This window comes from Acinonyx jubatus, chromosome A1, assembly GCF_027475565.1.
Source record: "Acinonyx jubatus isolate Ajub_Pintada_27869175 chromosome A1, VMU_Ajub_asm_v1.0, whole genome shotgun sequence".
Taxonomy (NCBI): domain Eukaryota; kingdom Metazoa; phylum Chordata; class Mammalia; order Carnivora; family Felidae; genus Acinonyx; species Acinonyx jubatus.
The window spans coordinates 19,126,210-19,144,924 of record NC_069380.1 but is presented as its reverse complement, the minus strand read 5'-3'; the positions used below and the strand labels follow the sequence as shown (position 1 = coordinate 19,144,924).

Sequence of the window (18,715 nt, the reverse complement as noted above, 5' to 3'; positions counted from 1 at the left end):
GGCTCCAGGCGGTGGCCTGCCTTATCCATCACACAGGCCCGATTCAGAGTCCCTTCTACACACACATACTTGCTGTCTCCTTCATGAGTACAGCTCCCAGGAGGGTTCCACAGGAAGCTCCGAGTATGGAAGAAAAATGTGTTTGTGCCAAGAGGGAATGGGAATTGAGGCCATTATTCTTCACCTTTTCTCTCCTCTTTCTTCATAATCAATGAAACTAAATAGCCAATTGCCACGAAGGCCTTCCATGCTCCCTAGCAAAGTGGGATAGCTATTTTAAAACAGCATACTAAATGGTAAAAGGAAGAAGAGTAAAGCTATAAATATGTCACATTTGAAATGGCTGAGGAACATCCACATTCATGTTTTTTTAGCCAGGAAGATTTATCTCAAGGGCATCCTACATGAGATTGTCCAAAAATACACTATCGTTTCTCAAAGTTCACTCTCAAAAAGAGATTCAATTTCAGTTCAATTGCAAACATGCTCTGGACTAAATCTACCAAGAATATTGATACACAGTTTTATGATTTAAATTTTCTCTACCAGCAATCATGCTGTATATAAATATGGTCTATTACTTACAGCACTATAAATCTAATTGCCCCTCATACAAATTAAAAGGCAAAATGGAGGTGTTTTTACCTGATCTTCACTAAATAACACTCCCCGTTGTCTATGGATCCTTTTCATGAGATCCCCTCCGTCACAATACTCCATCACAATAAACAGCCTATTGTTCTCTGTAAGAAAAGGCATCATTCATTACCTTTCATGTTCCCGAAGATGGAGAATATAACAGAAAAATGCAGTATACAATTGTTAAAAACTCTGGCTGTAGAATCATGATGGACGGGTTCTCATCCCACTTCACCACTTAACATTTCTTAGCCCTGTGACTGCGGGCAAGTTATTTAAATTTCTCTGTGCGTCATTATCTCATCTGTAAGGTGGAGATAATAATATAGAAACTCCTCTCAGGACTGTCATAAAGGTTAAACAAGTTAATCCATGTCAGATGCTTAGAACAATGCCCGCATATAAAGAGAGTTCCATAAATGTTAACAATTGTTATTAACACATTCCTGCAAGATGTGAGAAATCTGCTGTAAAATAGGAGCCGGGAATCTTAACCAAAACCCCAGGAAGAATTAATAGACCTTTGAACTTGAGTATAACCTTTTATTTATATGGCACTTACTCTGCTATGTTGTTGAGAACAATACACACTTTTCTCAATTGACCTCTGCCTGACCTACTTTCTAGAGTAATGGGCATTCTCCATTCCTGCTGCCCACTCAGGGTTTCCACTCGTGGCTACTGGCCTCTCTAGCCTGCTCAGCTACCTCTGTTCCCACTAATTCTCACCAAGATCATCGTGTGCATTCCCAAATCTGCTTAGGCCAATTATACTTGTTATTACAATTATTGCATGAACTGATGGAAAAAGAGAGATGTGATTATTTGTACAAAACCTATGTTGAATACTGTGGAGAACTCAATAAAAGCGAGCAGCTTTAAAAAAAAAATGCCATCGACCTAAACGTTGGATAAGACAAGTGGAAAATAACCAAGAAAGCTTTAAAAAGATTGGAGCTTTAAAAAGAAAGCTTTAAAAAGCTCTAAAAAGAAATGGAGGAGAGTCGGCTATGTAAGAATATTCAGAACTCTATGCAATGAACGCATAATCAAAGATGAGGCCTCGGTCTTATGTCAAAAGTTTGGCAAGTGCTTGTGCATTTATAGATGAAAATTAAACACGTTTATATGATTTCCTGCTTAACCAGCCTTTCCCCTTAACCAGCCAGCTGCCAGTGGGGCTCCTGTTAGGAAACGGCTCCTACTCAGTTATTCACGTCTCCTGCTATTTTGTGGGTTCCCCGCAGACAGAGCCCACACATTGCTCTTCTGTATTCCCTGCACCTAGCACAGTAGAAGGCACATGGAAGGGGCTTAATCAAGTTTGGTTAAGTGGTTTCATAAAACATGTAAGGAACACAAAAACATGGCACAAAATCAGGGGTGAATCTCCCTAGTGTTTTGCCCTGTAGTGACTGAACATCCACTAAATGCCAGAATCTCTTGCCAAATAGCTATCATTTGCTACCTCTCTCTTCCAAGTAGCTTAAACCAACTTTAAAGTGGACGCGAGCATCCTGACAGCATCTGCCCTCGGTTGTGGTTGCACCTAATTCACAAACTCAGTGCTCCTTTCACATAACACTTCAATGTCCACCTCCCTCCTCAAATGGGACAGATCCATTCATTCATCCACAGACTTTTACCGAGGACATGCCAAGGAATGCGGTGCTGAGAATAAAAGGTAAATAAGCCATCCTTCCTGCCCAAGGCGTGGACCGTAGAGTTGGCAAATCAGTGAGTACACGTGAGAAGAGCTAAGTGGAAGTCTGTGCCCTGGAGGGCAAAGGGGACAAGAGCCAGTCGAGGACAGACTTGGGGAGTCTACGAGGGTCTTAAGAAGGTATTTCCTGACATACCCTAATAACCTAGGGATCATTTATTTTCAGGAACATATTACTTTTAGGAGAGCTACTGTTTCTCATAGCTGAGTCATTGAATGGGCTGCCATAGTGATGAAGGGATGACAATCTCAAAACCACGGAACAGTCAAAGTCAGGAAAGCTAAGGACAAAGGGTTCCATTTTACTCACTTTCCACCAACCTACAATTCACTCAGCCTTACACTGGCTTTCCATGAAAGAAATTAATTGGCTGGTTCAGAAGTAATCATGGCTGAGCCATCTTAAAAAAAACTATTTGGGTCAGTGAGCATCATTTGGCTCTAAATATCCATTGCCTCCCCCACTAGCTACTGTTAATTTCATATTTAAATGGGGTTAGAACTGTCTGGAAATATCATTTATGTTCTCAAATTTTCCATCTGTTTAAGAAGAATAAGCACGGTAGGAGGGGGAAGAGGTATGAGAAAGGATTTTGTTCTCACGGCCTCCAATCCCATTGATGGAAATAAAGAATGCAATACACTGGCACGATAATACAGCAGATTATATGCCACGTGAGCAAGCGTTTGGAGGTGCTCAGAGCAGAGGTGACAGAGGTCCCTTTCTGCAAACATTAAGACTGTATTTAGTCTTAAAGAATATTGAAAATGCAGAGAAGAGGAAAAGGTTCCTCTAAAAAGGAAGTACAAGACACATTGTAGGGCAGCAACTTCTGGAACTGTAGAGCTCATGGGTCATTGACCTTTCAAAACTATTTAGGGACACTAATAGTAGGGACTGACATTAAGCAACTTTTCTGTTGTCAAATTCCAACACTTAAAAAACAACTGCTGTAATTAATTCATTCTAAACTCTACTTTTAAAAAGTTAGGATTGCATCTTACAGACATTGGCATCTTCTAATCGGTTGCTGGGGGCCCGGCAGTCTTGGTGTTATTATGCCGCCTGCCTAACTTTTACACCTTAACCAATTTAATTTGCTTATAGTTGCCTTTTTATGTATGCACAAGAGTAATAGAAAGTAAATAAGTCTAAAAAGGCTCTTTTAGTACACATTAAATACAAAATTGTGATAAAAAAGCACTGTGTTATAGTCTAATTGACAGTATTGTTTCTTGTAATTAGCACAGAATGGTGTATCTTGTAACTAATGGCCTCTAGATTTGATGAAATATCATCCATTACCACCATCATTCCATAAATAAAAGCATTTTAGCACCCCACATCAAGGAGGGACACAGACTCGGCCTAAAGAATAAAAATACCTCCTGCTATTCTCCCTTGCTCATTGTACTCTACTCACACTGACTTTCCAGTGGGCTCTGTGCCAGGTATGAGATTCTGTACTATTTACAAGCCTGTGACTATTTCACGGATGCCGGGACATGCGACTCCTGGGCCAGAGGCAAAGGACTTTATTACTCTTGGCAAAAGCAGGAGTCAGAGCTTCACGTTAGCGCTCGTTCTCTGTGTCCCCCAAACTCCACGGAGGTACAACATGTGAGCCTAGACAAGCATATGCACTGCAGTGGGCCACGTTACAGGAAAGGAACACTGACCTTGAGGAATCTGCTGCATTCTAGGGAGCAGTGAACAAGCCAGCTCCGCCTTGAGGGAAATGTCTCATCCATCAGTGTCGCTCACTACAAACACAATATGTAGCTGGGTAGACAGCAGTCAGGGCTCTGCGTTCCTGGCACACCCAGCAAGCGCGTGTGAGATGCTCAGGGCCCATAGCAGATTGCCTCTCCCCAAAGCCTCCTGGCCAATCCTTTAACCCATCAGGCCTGCTCTTGCCTCCTGCCTTTGCAGTGGCTGTCGCCCTGTCCTAGGAAACTCTTCCCCAGAGTTTAGCATGGCTCTTCAAGTCTTTGCTCCAATGACTGCCCTATCCTAACTTGTTTCCTCACTCCTGCCTCACCCTATTTTATTTTGCCACAGCACTTATCACCTTCTAGTATACGACACAATGTGCTTATGAATTAAGTTAACATTTATTGTCCAACTCTCCCCACCCTTTCCCCTGGGCCTATAAAATTCCACAGTTGATAGCAGGCAGAATTCTAAGATGGCCCCAGTGCACACACCTTGTAGACTCCCTCCCCCAGAGTGAGGGTACAACCTGTAAATACGATGGGCTATCACTCCCGTGGTTATGTCATGTCATACAGCGAAGGGGATCCCGCTGATATAACTGAAGTCAGTTGACTTTGAGTTAATAGAAAAGGAGATTTTACCAGTGGGCTTGACCTAAACACAGCATCCATCCAAATCTAAGTCTAGAGGTCAGAGACAGAGGAAGTGAGAGATTCCAAGGGAGAGAAGGCCTACAAAAGGGCAGCTGGCCTCTGGAAGCCCATACCCACCCCAGTGAAGTAGATGAATTCTGCCAGCACCGTGAATAAGCATGGAAGAGAATGCTGAGCCTCCGATGAGACAGCAGACCCAGTGGAGAGAGAGACCCTGAGCGGAGAATCCAGAGAACCAAACCCAGACCTGTGATCTAGAGAGGTTAGGAAAAGATAAATGGGTGTTGGTTCAAGCCACTGAATTTGTGGTCACTTGTTCTGTTACACAGCAACAGTGTGTAAACAACAGTGTGGGGGACACTGGCCAATTTTGTTCACCGATGATCCCTAAAACTTAGAACATGCCTAGCATATAACAGGCACTCTATAAATATTTACTGAAAGAATTTAAATGGAATTAACTTAGCTTCAGGAAAAATCTCACTACATCGCCTTATTAGTCATATGTTGTTTCAAACTTACAAAAACTTCATACTTTTTATAGATAAACATTTACTGAACTAGAGCCATGGTTCTGTTCAGAGACAAGCTGTTGAGGGTAAACAAAGGCTTTATCTTGACTCTGAGCTGTCCCGGGCTACAAAGGGTTCTGTGGCTTTCAGATAAGCTCCATGTTTCAAGTCCCAACAACCTGCAGGCAAACCCATTGTCCTCATTGCTCTAGTTTTCCTAAACACACACTTCAAAAACAAAAAATAAAGCTTCCATAAGAAAGTTTAAGCTTACAATATAAACAGACTCAGTAGAGGTCATTTCTGCTGTACAAATGACCTCTGATTTTAAAACAGTATCTATGTCAACGGTCCTCAAGTATCTACCTTGCATAAAGACATATTCCACTCTGTGAAAGTGGTCCAGTCCATGTACTCATTCAGCAATTGTATATTAAGCACCTACTATGTGTTAGATGCTGAGGATCCAGTGCTGAGAAAAGTATTCAATAGATCTACTGTCTTACAGGGACTATCTTACACCAATTCATAGCTGTAAACACACACACACACACACACACACACACACACACACACAAGTGCAGAGGTGCGGTGCAAGGTCAGGAAGGGGGCTCTGACGGGAACTGTGATCTCGGAGAAGGCCTGAGCATGAGCGTTAGCCAGACAGAGGGAGTAACAGCAATAACCCGAGGAATGAGGAAAAGATTGTCTTCTGGCTTGTTAGGAATCAATGAATAGAAATGTAGGGTACTTATTCAGTGGCTGCCCCTTAGAAGTTGTTCAAAATAACCCAACTCCCTGCTCAGATGTACTGCTCAAGTCCCAAGTAGAGCTCAGAAGAACCCTGTTCATACCCAAGAGTTGAAGAGGGCCACACTGAATGCAGAGGTTTTAATTTGTAAGAAACAAGGGGCACCTGGGTGGCTCAGTCAGTTGAGCGTCCGACTTCCGCTCAGGTCATGATCTCACGGTTTGTAGGTTCGGGCCCCGCGTCAGGCTCTGTGCTGACAAGCTCAGAGCCTGGAGCCTGCTTCAGATTCTGTGTCTCCCTCTCTCTCTGCCCTCCCCCCCCTTTAAAAATAATAAATATTTTAAAAATTGTAAGAAACACAGTGCCCTACGCAGTGTAAAAGCTCAAACAGTAGGGACTATGTATATTTATTTACTGATGTTTACACCCCCTGAGGGTGCTTGAAGGCATGTAGGTAACATTCCTGCTCCATTAACTACTCAGCACGTGTGAACTGAAGCACCCACCCCAGTGCTGGGGGCTGGCACAGGGATGCTCCATGGTGAACCGTGTGCAGCCTTACACACACCTGACATACAGGATATGTGTTTATTGTCTGTCTCTTCCCCCTAGAATGGAGGCCCCATGAGGACAGGACCTTATGCCTGTTTTGTTCACTGTTATATTCCTGGCTCTCAGAACAACACCTGGCATCGAGGGCACTCAATAAAACTTTGTTAAGTGAGTGAATGGTCTTTGACCAACGCTCCTTTCGTGTTGTGTTTTGTATTTTTGCCTCTGGAGCCAAGTGGTGGATGAAGGCAGAAGAGATGTTGTATTCAGGCATCCACAGGAAGGGAATTGCTTCCTTAAAGCTTCTCCCCCTCTGCTTTGGCTGTTTGCTTGGCCACGGTGCGTGGCTGTTCGCCGCCTCTCTGTAAGAGGACTGGACAGCCCACCTGTCGCCCCAGCGCATGCAAGGACTCTCAGAGGCGGGATATCCATTCCTCGTCACCATGTTATCGGGACTGCTGTGCCAACAAGACCGTGAGCTCAGAACAATCGTGAGAAACAGGCCACATCCTAGCAGGGCTCCGACGGTGATGGCGTGGTGGACCCTGTGTCTCGCTCTTTTCTCTGGCTCAGGAGAACAGCGTGCTCCGTACTTGGGCGGCTCCATCACCTGGGCCCCAGACTTAAGACCCTGCCCACTCACAGCCAACGTGCATTGTGAGACATACATGTGTATTACTGGAGGCCACAATCTAGGAGTTATTAGCATACCAATCATTAACTATTTGAGACGGTAAGAATCAAGGACAGGTAGGAAAACTTGAGCAAAGTTGGAAAAGTCGTCTACGAAAACTCACTAGAGAAGAAGTAAAGTCAATGTCTCAAATGACCATTTAAGTAAACGGGAAAACGAGTCTGTTTACGAAACCTAATTTATGCACGGTTCCCAGGAACGTATCCCTTATAGATGTCTACGTGACTACACTTTATTAAAACCCCGGAAGCACATTAGAAAGTCAAACCTTGAAACGAACTGAAGAAGGTTACGATGTTGGGATGCTTCATCTTTGCTAGGAGAACGACTTCTTTCGTTGATGCTTCTTTTTCTTGGGTGGGCATCTAAAGTATATTAAGAGAGAATAGTCTGTAGAGATAATTTGCTTTCGAGAACATGCTTTCTGCTCACTGTCATCTGAAATTCTTCAGAATTTCACTGGCTCCTAATTCCACTTCTGAAACTGATCTACAGTGGCAGGAAATGACATCCCGAGAATTAGAGCAGATCTGTATCTAACCAATAGTTTATGACAATTGTAAACAAGAAAATAAATATTTCTGGTGAAGGTGTGCTGTCTTAAAGGTTCAGTTGTGGGGCGCCTGAGAGGCTCAGTCGGTTGAGAGTCCTACTTCAGCTCAGGTCATGACCTCACGGTTCATGGGTTTGAGCCCCGCGTCGGGCTCAGTGCTGACCGCTCAGAGCCTGGAGCCTGCTTCAGGTTCTGTGTCTCCCTCTCTCTCTGCCTCTCCCCTGCTTGTGCTCTGTCTCTTTCTATCTCAAAAATAAATAAACATTAAAAAAAAAAAGGTTCAGTTGCATTGGTGGCATTGTGTTAATTATTCAGGCATCTAGAGGAAACTTATTGGAATATTTATCTTTCAGCAGCAATGACATCCTTTATAAAAATGCAATGTTCCAGCAGCAATCACTACTGAGAAGAATCAAATGAAATCTTAAGAAGAAGGTCATATATCACATCAATCAGACCAGTAAAATTCTATGTTAAGATGACAACATTTTTCACTTGCAAATAAAAACTGTCTCTTGTGACTTCATTTCTGATTTGATGTACTTTCTTACTATTCAATATATCATCTACTGACCAGTATTTTTCGATGGTGTTGGTGTCAGCGGCAGCGGCCACCCTTCGCTTTCACCTCCACTTCCTCCTTCTCAACATTTTGCCATCATTTCCACCCTGTCATTTCCACCCTGGCTTCTGGCCTCTGCAGGTCCCCGGTTCCTCTCCACTGCTCCCTCTGTAATGTTCTTCGACACTGGCCCACACTTGATGTGGGAGTTCCCAAATTTCTCATCCTCATTGAGATTTAAGGATTTTGTAAAAATTAACGTTCTCGATCCCAGCCTGACTGCCTCCTACCTGTGTGCCCTTCAGCAAGGCCTTTGAATCTTCTCAGCTTCAGTTCCTTCCACCCCAATTAAACTGCACAGCTGGTGCAAATGAGCTTCAAAAACAAAAGGAACTGGGGCACCTGGGTGGCTCAGTTGGTTAAGCATCCGACTTCAGCACAGGTAATCCCGTGGTTCATGGGTTTGAGCCCCGTGTTGGGCTCTGCACTGACAGCGTGAAGCCTGCTTGGGATTCTCTCTCACCCATTCTCTCTGCCCCTTTCCCGCTCTCGCTCTCTCTCTCTCTCTCTCTCTCTCTCTCTCTCTCTCTCCCCCCGCCCAAATAAATAAACATAAAAAAAAAAAAAAAGAAACTGAAGTATTCTTACCAGGTTGATAGACTTGGCTACTCAACTACTTTAACTGCTATTTTTCAAAAGAACATTATACACAAAATCAAAAGGCAAATGCAGGTAGGTCACTGCATTTTGATGGTTAGGTAAAAATATTGGCAATGTATGTGACAAATAGTTCTGTATTTACAATATATAAAGGAGTCCCGGCAAATTAACAAGAAAAGAAAGGCAAATCTGCCAATAGGAATAGGGCAAAATACACGAATGGGAAACTCACAAAAACTAAACAAAAATGACTGATAAAGAGAAAAGAAAATATTCAACCTCACTCCATAATCAAAAGAGCAAGGATGAAAACAAAACTTGATATCATGCATGTCTCATCAAAAACATGGTCAAAGACAAAAAGAATTTTAGTACACGGGGTTATCCAAACAGCAGCAAAACGGCACTCGTAGACTTCTGGTGTTAAGTATATGAACTGGTAAAATTTTTCTGGGAAGGAGGTGTTATAAGATGTACTAAGAGACTTTAAAAATGCTCCAGGTTCTGACTTAGTAATTCTTCCAGAAATTTATCCAAAGAAAATAATCAGAAACGTGCTTCAGCATTCTCCTATGACAACCTTCATCACCATGTTTTACTATTAGTTTTTTATTTCTTTAATTTTAGTTTTTAAGTTGATTTTGTTTATTTTGAGAGAGACAGAGACAGTGCGAGTGGGGGAGGGGCAGAGAGAGCAAGAGAGAGAGAGAGAATCCCAGGCAGGCTCTGCACTGTCAGCACAGAGCCCGATGAGGGGCTTGAACCCACAAAACCGCAAGATCATCACCTGAGCCGAAACCAAGAGCCCAACTCTCAACTGACTGAGCAGGCACTCTTATTATTAGTGTTTTAATTACTATCATAATACACACTTGTGATTTTAAAAAATATCTGTAGCCAGACAGAAGTGAGCACAATGGAAATGAAACTTCCCCTTGTCCACAACCCCACTCATTCCACAAATTCTTATGCCGTAGGAGTAATTGCTGTTAATTGCTAAACCTTTCTATAAATCTTTTAATTTTATTTTTTTAAGTTTATTTATTTATTTTGACAGAGTACACAGGAGAGAGAGAGAGAGAGAGAGAGAGAGAGAGAGAGAGAGAATCCCAGGCAGGCTCCACAACATCAGTGCAGAGCCTGATGCAGGACTTGAACTCATGAACTGTGAGATCATGACCTGAGCAGAAACCAAGAGCCAGACACTTAACTGACTGAGCCACCCAGTCTAAACCTTTTTATTTAATGCACATATAGGTAAACACACATACATAGTCTGTTTAATAAAAATGACTCATATTAGGGGAGCCTGGGTGGCTCAGTCAGATAAGCGCGTGACTCTTGATTTTGGCGCAGGTCATGAGCTCACGGTTTGTGGGTTTGAGCCCCACATCAGGTTCTGTGCTGACAGCTTGGAACCTGGAGCTTTCTTTGCACTGTGTGTCTCCCTCTCTCTCTGTACCCCATCCCCCTACTTGTGCTCTGTCTCTGTCTCTCAAAATTAAATAAAAACATTTTTAAAAATTAAAAAAAAAAATAGCCCAGAGATGGGGTGCCTGGGTGGCTCAGTTGGTTAGGCGTCCAACTTTTGATTTCAGCTCAGGACATGGTCTCTGGGTTTGTGAGTTTGAGCCCTGCATCAGGCTGTGTGCTGACAGCTCGGAGGCTGCTTGGGATTCTCTCTTTCCTTCTGTCTCCCCCAGCTCACATTTTATCATTTTAGAGATAAATAATCTCTAAAAAAAAAATTAAAATAGCCTGGAGAGAAATTCACCATAATGTTAATAGTGATTAAGAGAAAGGTTATAAAAGATTTTTATTTTCCTCTAAGTGGTCTTAATTTCCCCTTCGGTTCTTTTCAAAAATTTCTACAATGAACATTTTTATTTTATAATCAAGAAAATATACAACACATATTTGGAAGCAAGAATCAAAAGAATAATGCGGCTGGCCGGCTCAGTTAAGAAAGCATGCGACTCTTGACCTCAGGATTGATCTCAGGAGTTCAAGCCCCACCTTGGGCATAGAGCTTACTTTAAAAAAAAAAAAAAAAAAGAATCAAAATAATATGCTTGGTAATAGGACGATAAGAGAAAAAATATTAGATTTTTGGTACCTATAAGAAAATGAGCAATTCACGTTCTGGTGTTTAGAGTTTACTGTGTGGAGAGGCATTGGAGATGTGAAAAGAAACATAGATTTCTTTAGCTGAGAAGTGATGAAAAACTACATTAGGGTAGAAAAGGGAGAAAGAAGTAATACATGTTAATACTGGGACACAGGCATTGCTAGGCAAATTTAATAACAGAAAGACATACGAAAAAGCAAGAAGGACGAGGCCTAACATAACATTCTCCCTAGTGATGGCATGGATACCGGGGTGGTTCATGAGAAAAAGGATGAAAGAAAATCAGTTCTGTATTAGAAAAATATGGTCAATTTTTTATTATGTATACTAAAGAATGGGAGAGATGCTATGAACTGCATTAATATACATTGTTGAAGAGGGTTCACCTCCCAAATAGTTTCTTCTTTACTTAGAATTAAAATGGTGTTATAATCCCTAAGTATGTACCAGCTTAACAGTAGAATTAGAAGGCCTGAAAGTATCTATCAATTGAATCATTTATGCAATAACAATGTACTGAACACCTACCAGTGCTGTGTGGAATACCAAGATGAATAAAGCCTGGATTCTGCCTGCACAGAAAACACAGTCTAATAAGGGGGAGAAGGCATAGACGCACACACAAACCAGCCAGAGCACATCAGAGTAGAAGGCAATCAGCACATAACAACGTGATGGATAAAAAGCTATGGAGTTTACAGAGAGAGATTATTTTGAGTCGGAAGGTCCTGGAAGGTTTCCTGGAGCTCAGCCCTAAACAAGTGGGATCTTGATGTTTGGAGATGGGCAAAGACTTTCTTGAAAGGAAGAGCCCCATGGGTGAGCACCGAGGCTAGGGTGCAAAGGGTTTGCATGCGGGGGAGGGATGCTGGACATGGAATGTGGGAACAAATCAGCGAGAGTGTCAAAACTCATCTGAAGAGTGAAAGAATATAAAAGTACAGTATAATCCCACATTCCACCTACATGATAGCAATCCAGGACATCTTCCTTTTACATATGTGAATATATGTGTGGGTGTATAAATACTGAGACAGAGAGAGAGATAATATGTATTTTTACAAAGATTGCCTTATTGTGCACATAGTGTTTTCCCAATAAGCAGAAGCCAAGACATTTCTCATGTCAATATTTCACCTACAACATGATTTCTAAGAACTGCTTTGTTTTTCCTAAATTATGTAACCAATCCCCAGCTGTTGGACATTTAAGTTGCTTTCTAACTGTACATCTCTGAAGATTTCCCTTTGAATAAACCCCCAGAAGCCGATGTACTAGATCCTAGGATGTATACTTTTTTCCTTTCCTTTTTGAAGGGACGCCCAGGTGGCTCAGTAGGTTAAGCAACCGACTTTGGCTTAGGTCATGATCTCATGGCCTGTGAGTTTGAGCCCCATGCCGGGTTCTATGCTGAGAGCTCAGAGCCTGAAGCCTGATTCAGATTCTGTGTCTTCGTCTTCTCTGCCTCTCTTCTGCTCATACTCTGTCTCTCTCTCTCCCTCTCAAAAATAAATAACATTAAAAAAATTCAAAATGAAGACAGCTTTCCTGCTTATACAAATAATACAATTCATGGGGCACGTGGGTGGCTCAGTCGGTTGAGCATCTGACTTCAGCCTAGGTCATGATCTCCCTGTTCCCAACCAAGTTTGAGCCCTGTGTTGGGCTCTATGCTGACAGCTCAGAGCCTGGAGCCTGCTTCGGATTCTGTGTCTCCCTCTCTCTCTCTGCCCCTCCCCCACACATGCCCCTCCCCTCTCAAAAACAAATAAACGTTAAAAAATTTTTTTAAATTCTGACACTGCAGAAAGGAATGGTGGGGGTGAAATCCCATCACTCAGCAATAATCAGTTAGTGTGTGTGTGTAACATTAACAGTACATACGCACACACACACATACACACAAGTGCTGGTGGCCTGATTTTCTTTTCATCATCACAACATATTGCGGACCTATAATACAAACACAGCATGGATCCTTCCAAGGCTTTGATACAGAGTTCTCTTCATTGTGATACCAATTTACCTTCCTCCCAGTAGAGGGAGACAGTGCCCACTTCCTCCACTTTCAAATTCCTTCTAATCCTTCCCAAATGTATACGCAAAGAGTAAAATTGTTTGACTTCTATTTCTTAGTTTACTAAGGAGTAAGTATGATTACTTCTTCAGTTATGGGTTTTTTTCTTTTTATTCATTTACAAAAGGCTAGCACCGTTAGGTCAATACTTGGCAAATATTTTTGGCATTCTGTCAACTTTGAATTTATTCGTGGTGGGTTTTGTCATACAGAGGTTTGATGTTTTTATGCAGTCAAAGATGACAATGCATCTAGCCATCTTTTCCTTTATGACTTCTGTCTACGGGAAGGTCTGTGGACATGACTGGAGCATTATCAAAATGTTGCTGGAGCCGTGACAAAGCTACTGGGTAACCCAGGGAATTGGTGAAAGGAGTAAGACAAACTCGAGGGAGAGAAAGAGCCAACGGCATTTAGCAAGGAATTGGATGTGGAGAGAGAAAAAACTCAGAGATGACTCCAGTCTTGAGCCTCGGTATCACAAGGACATTAATGTCATGAGCACAGTGTGGCACAGAGCAGATGAAATGCAGAACCAGGGTTACGGAAGGTATCAGCATTGGAGAGAGAGTTGTAAGTGTGGCCTGCGACCTGGTGAGGTCTGCAGTGAGGCGATGGCCCAGGGAAAGAGAAGAGTGTCAGCAAAGGACAGATGGTTGGGACAGATAGAGGATGAGAAAACAGGGAGGCCTGAGAAAGAGCAGTCAGATAAACGAGAGAGTGTTAGCAGAACAATGTTGCAGAAGGAAACTCTGACAGGCCTCTAGAATAATAGGACACTTGTAGAAGTATGCTACCGGAGCCATGAAAAGGGACTTATATTGGTAAATAAAGCATTCTCCCTGAGGCTAACCATCTACACCAGAGCTTTCTTTCTTTCGTTTGTTTATTTATTTTGAGAGAGAGAGAGAGAGAAAGCATGAGTCAAGGAGAGGCAGAGAGAGGGGGAGAGAATCCCAAGCAGGCTCCACACTGTAAACGCAGAGCCCGACGCAGGGCTCGAACCCACTAACTGTGAGATCATGACCTGAGCCGAAGTCAGATGCTTAACTGACTGAGCCACTCAGGCGCCCCTGAGTTTTATACAGCAAACTTACATCAGAGCTTTCACGTAAGTTTGGGAAGTCCTTTTTTCTTTGCAACTTTTAAGAACTGTGGTAAAGTATATAGAACATAAATATATACCATTTTAAATGAGAAATTCAGTGGAATTAAGTACGCTCACACTGTGCAACTTATGAAGTCCATTTTGCACACATCTGGGGATTTTGCTTTTGTTTTTTTTTTTTAAGATTTTATTTTTAAGTAATCTCTACACCCAACGTGGGGCTCGAACTTATAACAGTCACATGCTTTACCGACTGAGCAACTGAGCCAGCCAGAAGCCCCATTTTGCAGACATTTTGTATGGAAGGTCTTCTGCTACCCTCAATCATAAATCCTCCAGAAGACAACCAACAACACTTGCCTTAAAATTAATTCTAGCATGTGATGGGCATTGTTGTCCCAACCTCTGAAATGCACACATCACTAGAGAGGGTGACACAAATGCTGAGAGGAATTCCACAAAAATGATTCCTTTTCAATGAAATATATTTCATTAGTCTCCAAAATCGTCAAGCTAACAAAAGTACATTGTTTTCCTCCATTCATTCAATGCATTCAATAAATGTTTTTGAGTGCCTATCATGTGCCAGGCACTGTCCTACATGCTGAAGGAGACAGACAATAAACGCATGAAGAAATAAGTGAGCAAAGTAATTCCTGATTATAAATGCCATTCAGAAAATGGGGCAGTGTAATAAGGAGTGATTGAGGGTGTGTTGCTACCTCAGTTGGCACGTTTAGGGAAAGAGTCTTTGTGGAGGGGACCCGATGATGGAGATACAGCCAGAGGAAGAGGACCACCCTGTGGCCAAACAGAAAAGTCAAGCAATAGAGCAGAAGAAATCTCACAGACCTTGCAGGCCACCCTCAAGTGCCACAGGAGCCAGATGCTATAATCTTATTTTTCTTTTCCTCTTTTTCCCTCCCCTCCCCACTCCTCTCCTCTCCTTTCCTTTTTCTAATAAAATCATTGGTTGCTGTTTGGACCACGGACTTAGGAGTTTGAGTAAACCAGTTAACTGAGGCTTAAAGTTCATACTATGAAAACAAACAAGCAAAAAAAAAAAAAAATGTGTTTCCTTTTCATACCTAATTAAAAGCCAGTTGAATGTAATACTGAAAATGAAGAGGAATGTGAACTTCTTCAATTTACCTTTGCAAAATCTATCTCCTTTATAACACAGTGCTTGCTATCCGACGTCCTTTTAGCCAAGAATGCTTTCCCGAAGGCACCTTCCCCAATGGCCTTAATCACATCATATGTATCCATTGTCTCGAATGCACGGTGGCTCCTGAAATCAGAGCGATGAAATTTTATCACACACTGTTCATAAAGTCACAAAATTGATCACTCAACGTAAAAGAACTTATTTTGCTAAAATTTTCCTACCAACCTCACCGAGACAGTCAAATAACTTTCCTTGTGGCCACAGGAGACAACCAAAGTGAAACTGCTTTTTGGTAGAATCTCAGGTCAGACTCAGCTTTGATACAGTGTAGTGTTGTGATCTTGGGGAAGTCACTTAATCTCTGAAAACTTCACTTTCCCAATTCCTAAAATGGAAATAACAATTCCCATATGTGCAAGATTGTTCTGAGAATCAAAGATACACCACCTCGGGTCTTGGCATCTCTATAAAGCAGGAATGTCTTTAAGGCTCGCGCAGTTTTACAGTTCGGCCCTTCTCACCGGGGACGTGCTGCCCCCTAGGGGACATCTTGGGAATTTGTGGATGTTTCCCTGTTCTTGGCAGAGTTGAAGAAGCACTCTGGCATTTAGAAGTGGCTTGGGCCTCAGATACTAATGTCCTGCGATGCGAGGAACAGTCCTGAAGATAAAGGATTATCCTGCGGCCATTACAACCTTAGCAAATCCCCACACACATTGAGGTGCGTGGAAAAATCCGTTTATAATTACCTGCGGCTAGAACCAAATTCCATTTTACATGTAAATATAGATTTTTTTTTTTTTTTTTTTTTTGCAGTTTTAACGAGCCCTGAATTTTCGAGGAATGCAACTGCGTGTAAATCAAGGCTTGACTGCACTTTTTGTTTAGAAAATTACCAAGAACCGTGCCCCGGTGGGGAAAATCACGCCCCCGCTGGCCGCTCTCCTCCTGGTAGCCGAAACCTAATAGCGGGCGGCAGTCACCGTCAGGTGCCTCCCTGCCCAGGTGCGGGCACTTGGCTACTTCACGACGTCTTCAAGTGTGGACTAACCAAGCATTTGCAGACTGAAATGCAGACTTTGTTGTAAACGGTTCCCTTGCGTTTGCTCTTTATACTGCAATTAGGGCATCATGCCCACTTTTAAAACTTGCGTGAGCAGGCAGGTTATGTTTTCGATAATTTGTGTCAGGGTAGGAAGGGGGACAACTGCGTGGGTGGCATGGGGCTGGGAACCAGCTCCGCTGCCAGGGGAGGCCTGAGACACCCGAGGATCGGGTTTTGAGGAAGGTGGCTGGGGAATCGGAACTCGAGGGCACCAGCCCCGTACCTGAGTGACGGCGACCCACCGCCCAGACAGCACCAGTGGGTGGAAGCCCCCAGCTCTCGGGACAAGCCTTCTCCCTTAGAAGCACCCCGGGAGGCGGCCGCCGGGTGGGCGGCCGAGCTTGCGCAGAGTTTGCGCGCTGGCCCGAGCGCGGCGTGTCGCACGTTGCCACGGAGACTGACGCGGGCCCGGGACTTCGGATGGCTCCCCTGCAGACCCTATCTACCCCGCAGGGGCTCGTCCCTTTCCCCGCGGCTCCCGGAGCTCCGGGGACAGCTCGGGATTAGGATCCGGGGCGTCCCGCCCGCAGCATACCTGTTCAGCCGATTCCGCAGGTTGGGAAGCGTCCCGGGGGAATCTGGGTCCCCGGACCGCCCCGCTTCCGGACCGCCGGGGCGGAGCCGCCCGGGAAAACGCAGGCGGGGCTCCGGGAGCAAGCTGCGAGAGGAGGGGTCTACGCAGTCCACCCAGAAGTTGGGTCCAGGGCCAGGGAGTTTGGAGTTACTTTGTCGTAGGTCGGGACTCCAGTGCCTATCCCAGCACACAAGCACACCGCGCCTCTTTCTTGCGTACCAGATGGTTTGCGGTTTTTGATATTTATCTCTGTTTGCAACAACCCAGCAAGGTTGTGGTCTCCCAGTTTTAAGAATCAGCTAAATTGAGACAAGGAGAGTTTTTTGTGCAAGGTCTCAAATACTGTCAAGAGATGGAGACTGTTTTGTCTACAGCTGGCGGCCTCCATGGGGGTTCTTTTACAAAACTGGATGCCGCCCTGAGGCCTGCAAACAGGCCCCCTCCTCCTCCTCCCCATTCCCCACTCCCAATTGCACACCAAGCTGCTGTCTAAAATGTTTCATTACATGTCTAAGTAGTTGAAAAGGATGTAATTTCCAGCAATTATAAATATTGACACAAGTAAGACATATCCAAAGGAATCTAAAAACTACAGCAATTTGAAACCAACAATCTTTTTTTTTTTAAGTAAGCTTCTTTTGAGAATCACAAAGTGTACATCATTTCTTTCTCTCCTTAAACTCATATCCCCATAGGTAATGTTTTCCTGCTTCAAAGTTATATTGATCACCTTATCATATAAATGGAAATTTACATTTCCTGACCATAGGCTTTTATTTTTTTATTGAATTATTAACATTACTAGTAGTATATAACTGGTAAAAATAAAATGAATCACACTGATAAATAATCATTAAACATTACATTTGTTACGGAAATTCATCTCTTAAAGATGTCAATGGATTTTTCTCTTCCTCCCAATTAGTATCCACAGATGAGTGCTAACTTTTTGCTAGAATCGACAAGGTTCAACAATGATTCTCTTGCTTTTCTTTCATCCCTCCCTTCCTTTTTTCTTTCCCTCCGTCCTTTTTTCTTTCCTTTCTTCTTTCCTTCCTTCCTTCCTTCCTCCCAGCTGTAAGTATTAAGAAATCTCATTCATTCAAATAAATAATAGGAAGTTTTGTTAAAAGCCAGACTTTGGCTCAGGTCATGATCTCATAGTTAATGAGTGCAGGCCCCACACAGGGATGATTGCTATCAGCACAGAGCCCACTTCAGATCCTCTGTCCCTCTCTCTCTTTGCCCCTCCCCTGCTCTCTCCCAAAAATAAAAAAACTTTTTTATTTATTTTATTTTTTCAACGTTTTTTATTTATTTTTGGGACAGAGAGAGACAAAGCATGAATGGGGGAGGGGCAGAGAGAGAGGGAGACACAGAATCGGAAACAGGCTCCAGGCTCCGAGCCATCAGCCCAGAGCCTGACGCGGGGCTCGAAACTCACGGACCGTGAGATCGTGACCTGGCTGAAGTCGGATGCTTAACCGACTGCGCCACCCAGGCACCCCTAAAAAATTTTTTTAAATAATAAAAGCAAAC

At 43.2% G+C, this 18,715-nt stretch overlaps 1 protein-coding gene across 6 annotated transcripts in view; it reads right to left on the bottom strand.

Annotated features, from left to right (window-relative positions):
* The window catches only part of NEK5 (NIMA related kinase 5), a 59,911-nt gene extending 41,685 nt beyond the window's left edge, over positions 1-18,226 (bottom strand). Inside the window, exons 1-5 of one of the 6 annotated variants that reach the window (XM_027064767.2) lie at positions 16,826-18,226; positions 15,723-15,882; positions 15,482-15,620; positions 7,510-7,606; positions 646-743 (exon numbers count right to left, since the gene is read on the bottom strand). In XM_027064767.2, the coding sequence (XP_026920568.1) occupies positions 646-743; positions 7,510-7,606; positions 15,482-15,598 (312 nt within the window). In that variant the 5' untranslated portion in view covers positions 15,599-15,620; positions 15,723-15,882; positions 16,826-18,226. The remainder of the gene's footprint in view (positions 1-645; positions 744-7,509; positions 7,607-15,481; positions 15,621-15,722; positions 15,883-16,825) is intronic. The other 5 variants (XM_015069672.3, XM_053214760.1, XM_053214759.1 and 2 more) reach the window with 5 other exon arrangements.
* Positions 18,227-18,715: the final 489 nt, after the last annotated feature.